The sequence below is a fragment of the Phyllopteryx taeniolatus genome, chromosome 8, assembly GCF_024500385.1.
Source record: "Phyllopteryx taeniolatus isolate TA_2022b chromosome 8, UOR_Ptae_1.2, whole genome shotgun sequence".
Classification (NCBI taxonomy): domain Eukaryota; kingdom Metazoa; phylum Chordata; class Actinopteri; order Syngnathiformes; family Syngnathidae; genus Phyllopteryx; species Phyllopteryx taeniolatus.
In genome coordinates this window covers 26,658,905-26,666,222 of record NC_084509.1, presented here as the reverse complement: position 1 = coordinate 26,666,222, position 7,318 = coordinate 26,658,905, and the positions used below count along the sequence as shown (strand labels likewise).

The 7,318-nt window shown below is 42.1% G+C and overlaps 1 protein-coding gene across 2 annotated transcripts; it reads right to left on the bottom strand.

Moving 5' to 3' along the window:
- Window positions 1–2,189: 2,189 nt before the first annotated feature.
- On the bottom strand, window positions 2,190–7,234 carry clns1a (chloride channel, nucleotide-sensitive, 1A). Of its 2 annotated transcripts, XM_061782718.1 has the most exons (8): window positions 6,818–7,234; window positions 5,259–5,395; window positions 4,178–4,336; window positions 3,860–3,973; window positions 3,465–3,478; window positions 3,033–3,204; window positions 2,812–2,875; window positions 2,190–2,377 (listed from the first exon to the last, which is right to left on the bottom strand). In XM_061782718.1, coding segments are annotated over exons 1-8 (780 nt in total). In that variant the 5' UTR covers window positions 6,937–7,234; the 3' UTR covers window positions 2,190–2,376. The 2 variants fall into 2 exon arrangements, 1 of the variants encoding a protein (XP_061638702.1); XR_009789819.1 differs by lacking the exon at window positions 3,465–3,478 and having other exon boundaries at window positions 3,033–3,298; window positions 6,818–7,231.
- Window positions 7,235–7,318: the final 84 nt, after the last annotated feature.

Here is a 7,318-nt window from a genome sequence, read left to right as displayed (position 1 = left end):
AATCCTTCAATTGCTGAGTCTAAAATTAATCAGCTTTAAAGTCTGCAGTGGTAATAAAATCCACTTGGATCTCTTTGGAAGTAGCTTGTTGTTTTTTTGTCCATTAAAACCAACATCAGCGGACCCTCTACAATCAAAAAGTGGCAATATTAATGCGAAGAAATCATTTGTGTCAAATACAATTTGACGTGACAAGATGTCACGTTAAACCAGGTCGATGTTCTTTCTATGTTTCGAGCTGTGGAGTGTAGGTGAAGTTGAAACATAGCGACATCTAGCGGCCCAAAAGAGCGCCTCACTCAGAGGTTTGAATTAGCAACTGAATATGTTGAATTTTTCAAGCTAAAAAGTCTACATTGCATATTTTGACGGTGATAAAATTTTGTGTTAGTCCTTCAAATTCAGAATCTGCTGGCACAGATATACTTTGATAAATAAGGCACAAACAGGATATTTTAGGCCTACTAAAAGCAGTAAAAAAATAAAGCAGTAAACATTACATTTACTAAAAAAGGGTCATCATGTATGAATGGTTTTTACCATTTTTGGATTGAAAGAAAATTGTATGCAAAAATAATTTACAGTACATGAAAACAAAGTGCATCAACACATAAATCACTTACAAATAACGTCAAATGCATAAAAACAGTTCTAAATTAAGAATATCTGGCAAATACTTGACCAATGTTGCAAATGAGCAGATGTGCCTGAAACAAGGTGACAAAAAGATGGAGTAATGAGTATTGAAAACTAGGTTCAAATCATAATAAACTATCTTAATCCAAATATGTAACTTTTTGTTGTAGTTCTTTATTCATTTGCGCTTGGAAGTAATTACTGTACATATTTTTGTAAATTGCTCTTGGAGGCCCTCTAGTGGTCAAAGGGCGAGACGCAGGTGCTTTTTTCCCCCCAATAAATTATCATTTGGGGGGTTATTTCGATGACGTCACGATAACGAGCAGCAAGTCAAGCAGAGTAGAAAGAAACGCTGCGTCACTGTCAACCAAAGGCCATCATTCAGAGTTGGGGGAGGCGCGGGACGAGCAGATGGGGGACAATCGGCTCTCGCTCACTTCCGCACCATGTGACCGAGCCAGCGGCACTGACGCTCCTCAGTGGCCGGCTGCACGCGTCCTTTCCCGGCGTCGAGGAGCGGCAGGCCCCGGCGCGGCAGCCAGCATGTCCGCGGATGTCGCCGCACGGCCGCCGTGGTGCACAAGCAAGTTTTAAACGTTCATTAAATGTAAATGCATGGGCTTCAAATTGCACTACAGCTGCAGTGTTCTTGAAAGAAATTACTGTACGGGATTTTTTTTTAAAAAAATACTTCATCAGGCTGTAAGCATGAAACTACAAGCTTCATTCTTATATGTTTGATTGTATTTGAGGTTTTAAATGCATACTTTTTGTATTTAATTCAGTGATTGTTTCGCATAGCACAAGAGGGAGCCTGTGTACCACTGTGGTACTCGTAGCACACTTTTGAATTATTCTTCTAGATGAATATGGTTTGAACACTACTTTCTTCCCCCCCCCCCCAAGTAGATATAAAATATTGGGGGCCAGAATAAATACAGAAAAAAACATGAAACAACACATTTACATTATATACTTAGGTTGTTTATTTGTTTTTTGTTTTTTTAAATATAGAAATATAATGAGTAACAACATTATAGAATATACAGCTCTGGTGGAAAAAAAATAGGCCACTGTAAAATGATCATATCCTCACATTTTATTATTTGACAAAATTCTATATTTTTGTTTTATTATATAAACTTCTGAAAATAAAAACAAAACACCAAAATTCCCTAATTCAAATATTGTCATTTAGAGCATTTATTCAGAAAACGAAAAACAGCCAAAATACAGAAAAGGGTCCAGTGTTTTTTTTGTTTGTTTGTCTTATACTTTTTTTCCAGAGCTGTATACTATCCATATTTATGTATACGACATGTTGATAGTTATAAATTATGAGACTCAGCATTTTTTGGTGGTATATTTCTAACAGTTGATAAAGTTACAAGCTATTTTTACAATCACAAATATTAGCTTTGCAGGTCCATCAGCCATTTTGGATTTTTAAATCATAATACTAGCAAAATTGTTCAGACTTTGGATTTCCGAGCAACCATAAATGCAGCACCAGGTTTGTGAATAAAAAGATGAAAAATGAAAAAAAAAAGTAGAAAAATTAATCTTTTATTGATAATTGACTAGAAAGTATACCACACTGTTATATTGTTTCCATACAAAAAGTAACTTGATGGGAATGAACTAGTTTAGTGGCAAACGAGTTGGGATGATTGACAGCTACAAACAGGAAATGCCTGAAACAAACAGGAAGTGCTCCCATGATGCACCTGTGGTCCATCTGCACACACGGGAAACAATCTATTTAGTACATCTCGCTCTATAGCTAAGCAGCTACACTGGTTCTATCTAGCGCAGTTTCTACATCTAGCGATTTGCTCGTAGACGCCCACTACTGGCGGGGGATTCGCACCCGGCCAGATATCGTGAATAGCGAAAATCCACAGATAATCGACGCCCATTAAAATAGCATTGGAGATAGAAAAAAGAAAAAAAACTAAATTCTTCAATAATCGAGCATGAACTGCCAATATGTGTTTTTGAGGTTGGTTTCTCCCTAAATATGAAAACATTTTTGAAAAAAAAAAAAATGCAAATAAGTGAATCCGTGGGTGCCGCAGCGCCACTTCTTGGGGGTCCACTGTACTTTGTATCCAGCTCACTTTCTATATTAGTTGTAGCTACGTGTATATGTAATGTGTGCGTGCGACTGACCAGTGGTCAACGTCCGCGTCCTCGAACTGTCCCGCCTCGGTGTCGGCGTCCACCTCCATGCCATCTACAACACACACACACACAACACACGTTTTTACACCGCGAGCTGACCAGTGTCAAATTGCACAATCACGCCAACCGAGCCGGCAGTGTGCCAGTACGGTACGGCGGGGGCAGCTTTGACCATTAGCAGCCCGAGCTGGCTCCATTTTCAGCCCCACCTTCAAAGCGCGCGTCCCCCTGCTCGGTGCGTACGCCGCCCATGTGGTAGCGCTGCGCCACGCTGTGCGCCAACATGCCCTCCAGCCTCTCCAGCGTGGCCTGGCCCTCCTGAGTCAGCGCCGACAGGCCCTCGTCACACGTGTAGAACGTCGGGATGTCGGCGTGGCCGTGCTCTGATTCGGACGGGAATACGCGCGGGGTTTAAAAGGGATGCCGGTTGCCGTGGTGACAACGGGTTGAAGTGCGGTGAGTTGCTTACCGGCCTCTGTAAGCACACGCAAGGAAAGACACAAAGTTCATGAAAGATTGACTTCATTACACTCTTGGCGGAGAGATGTAGTAGGCAGCCACGCACTGGATGGATTTTGTTGCTAATAAATTATTTTGCCACAAAATATTATAGTCAAGATCACTGTTATGTTACTTGTCACAAAAAGCTCCTTTTCTCTGCTTTTGGTAAGGAACCGGTGTTTTTGGCCAAACCAACCCATGTTCAACTGCTGCTTACTAAATAACAGAAAAAGCTAAAAATATATTTTTTTAATGAATTTATTTATTTGTATTTTTCCCCCTGGTGAAAGACGAGAGTCTGCTCTTTGTTTTAGTAAGTTGGGTGCTCATTTTGACATGACAATTTTCTGTGGCTCTTGAAAGATCAGTCAAAATGCTCTTAAACAGCTAGCAGTGAATGAGTAAACTAGGGTGGGTAGGTAGTTATGAAAAGAACATACTGTCGTTTTGGTAAGTAGATGTAGACAGTGATGGTGGGTTACTTAGTTATGTTAGGCAAAGTAGGTCAGTATGTCATTAAGTGCGTCTAACTCACCGGCCTCCTCCACGTCGTACTCTTCTCCTTCAAAGTCGTTGTCGGAGTCGTCCTCGTCCTCAGGATCGGGATGCAGCGCCTGACACTCGCACATGGCCGCAAACATTGACTCCACTGAACACACACAAACACAAGTGTGGACCGACCGGCAGACAAACAGATAAAGAGGCATAAGAGCAGATGGACCCCCTCCCCAAAAAAAAAAAAAAATAAAAATAAAAAAATCTACGACACAGCAGTGGGCATGAATGATTAATCGCAATAAAGTGGGGTTTCAAAACATAACAAAAAAAAAACAACAACAACCAACAAACTCACGTGCTGCTTTGTCACCAGGCACAAATCGAATCTCTGTGATGCCGCCTTCCTCTTCATCATCTCCACCACCATCCTCCTCTTCCTCCTCTTCCTCCTCACTACCCACTCCGTCATCCTCCTCGTCCGCTTCCTTCTCCGCCATTTCTGCCTCATTCTCGTCTGGAAGGAAGGAAGGATATCAAACGCCGTTTGAGCATTTATTTCATATCTTTGATAGTCAGCTTAGGGTCCACGTACTAGTACGTGCTTTTTCCTCACAAGTAGGACACCTCTAACATACTAGTAGGACAACTACATGTTACTAGTTAGGAATAGGAAAACAATTTGTTAAATGAGAAAACTGCTGCTCTGTGTGTTTGGACATTGGCTGTGGAGTCCCTCAGGGGTCAATATTAGGTCCCAAACTGTTCATATTATAAGCTAATGACCCATGTAAAAGATTTCAACAGTATTATAACGCACCAAAATTTAGAAATGAGCCAATTGAAATCATGGTTTAAAATGAATACATCATTGAATCCAAGCAAAATAATGCTATTTGGGAATTGCAGTAAAGTTTGACAAACAGATGTTCAGTAGATGGGATGACTTCACATTCTCCACTCCTCATTATTTTCACCATATCTAAGTAATACAATACTGTGCACTAGTTGACACCTGCTTGCTACCTGTACTGCTAGTGACATAGGATTGCACTAGTTAGCATCTAGCGCTTCACAAGTAGTCCCGCTCCTACAGTAGCACCCAGATGTCAACTCGTGCACAATTTTGCTCCACTAGTAACATTGTTTTCTAACTGGCATCAAAGTTCTCCAACTACTGTGCAGAAATGTCACAGTGGTGGAAAAAAATTAGGCCCCCCACATCCTCACATTGTTCTCGTGTGATATCTGACTTTAAGTTGTGTTTGGCTTTGAAAAGGCAGGGCCACCTGCAGCTGAGTCGACCTATCGAATTATTTGATTAATCGTGGCAACCCTAAAATGTTCAAACGTCTTTCTGTGGAAGCAAAGACAAACTCAGAAGCCCAAAGGAATGACCAAAGAGTTGAAAGCAAACTGTGTGTGTAGAGTGTCCCAACCGGTGAGTTTTCCGTTGACCATGACGTAGAGATGTTCTTGGGGGTACGCGCTGACGTCTCTGGAGATGGCGTGCAGGCCGATGGTGGGATACTCCAGACAGAAACCCAACCCCGCGCCGTCAAACCAAGACAGACGCCTGCAAACAGTTCAGGAAAATGTCAACTTGACCCCACAATATTAATTATACTGTGAACCCCCGCTTAATCGCAGTTTAGCACTTGCAGATTTTTTGTTTTCAGTTTTTTTTGTTTTTTTTAATTTGCTGAAAAAATTTTCGGTTTTGTGCTCAGGCCAAAGTCTTGTCCAACATTAACATACTGCTTTGGTGCCATCTTGTGGCATCTTGGTGCCAGGGAACTACAATGGAACCTTGATAGAACGGACCCTGATATAATGGATATCGGCTAAAAGGGACCGTCGGGACTGAACAATGTTCTCAAAAACAGCTTCCATTTGTCACGTGAACTGCCATTGACAAAGCCTGTTAGTTCCAGAATTGGCCACTGTTGTTTACTGGCGCTGTAGCGCAATGCAGGCAGAGAATGGGACCGACGTATTTCCGGGGTCACAAATATACAATATGACTAGATCCAACTCCAAAAGACGTGCTTCACGTGCCTATGTGGCGGCCATGTCGAATGCGGGTCATTGACATGGCACCCATGTAATGATGGTTATAGCTATTGTCTATTGTACAAAGAGTGAGAGCGAGCGTCATGGCTGCGGTGTTAACTCTGAGGAATCCAAACCCGGAATCCAAACAAGGAATCTCTGGAGTCTGAAACATACTATTTTTTTTCGCCAAGCAATTCGCGTTCGGCTACAGATTTGGAAGTAGGAAGCACACTAATTCATCATGGCTTATGAAAGCGACTCGCCTACGATGAGTACAATGTCACCACGTTTGGATAAAATGTGAACCGTTCAAACATTTTCAAGCATTTTTTATATTTATTTACGAGAACTTTGTACTCTACCGCCGTTTTAGGCCACGACAAAAAAAGTAATGTACAATAACATGGGTGGATTAGACTCAAAAAAGATCTTCAATGTAACGGACAATGAGCTATAATCACACGACTGTTCTATCGAAGTTCCACTGTACAATGAAGTGAGGGGAGGAGGCCGAAACTAAACTAACGTAAATCGGTTTGGATTTAATCCGTTTTTAGTTCCTTGGGAGTATTTTGTGTTGGTTTTTTTTTTCCCTGAAGGTTTACTTTAGTGCAGGACTCGCTAAAGACAGAGTTAATAAATAATTCATCCGAAAGCAATGTAAATCCCAACCCAAGTAACTGTTCCGAGATCCACGAAAAGTGCGATATGAATTCAAACCTTAACGTAAATACAATTTGAATGTTGCCTTTTGTGCTTTTATTTTTGAAAGTTTCCGATGATAGCTACAGAAGAAGTTCTGTTTGCTTCTGTCGTGTCCGTAAATCCGACATTTGTGTCCTGCTTAGCAATCGAATTCAACATCGAGCTGGAAATGAGAATGAAATGTGGAAAAGTAGCATTAAGAAGCATGAAGAATGGCATTTCGAATCCGCAAACTTACGTTTCGGCGACATAGAGCGTCCCGTTGCCCAGCTTGTGTCCGTCCAGGACGGCCGCCGTGTCGGCCTGCTGGAGCCGAACTCCCTCGGTAGGAGGCCGGAGGTTCTTCAGCAAAACCATCGCGCGTTGAAACCCTCGACGAGGACGCCGACAGCAAACAAGCTCTCCGTGTGGCGAAACCTTAGCTTATTTTAGCTTAGCTTAGTTTAGCGAGTGCACAACAAATCCCGTTCATTTATTTAGTGAGCACGCGGAGGACCTGAAATAGCCAGCCGGGCTGTGCGTGGGCTTCCAGGGCTCAAAGGACCAAACTCGTCGCGTTGTTCACAAAAAAACAAAGTAGACGGAAACGTTCGCCACTTAGCTAGGTGCCGCTCCAAGTGGGACGTTTTTGACGGCTTCGCGAGATCTCGCGAGACCACCGACGCGACCTCACAACCGTAATTGCAAAGTATTTGGTTTCCAAAGTACTGTCACTGTCACCTTCATTTTTTTGGTCATT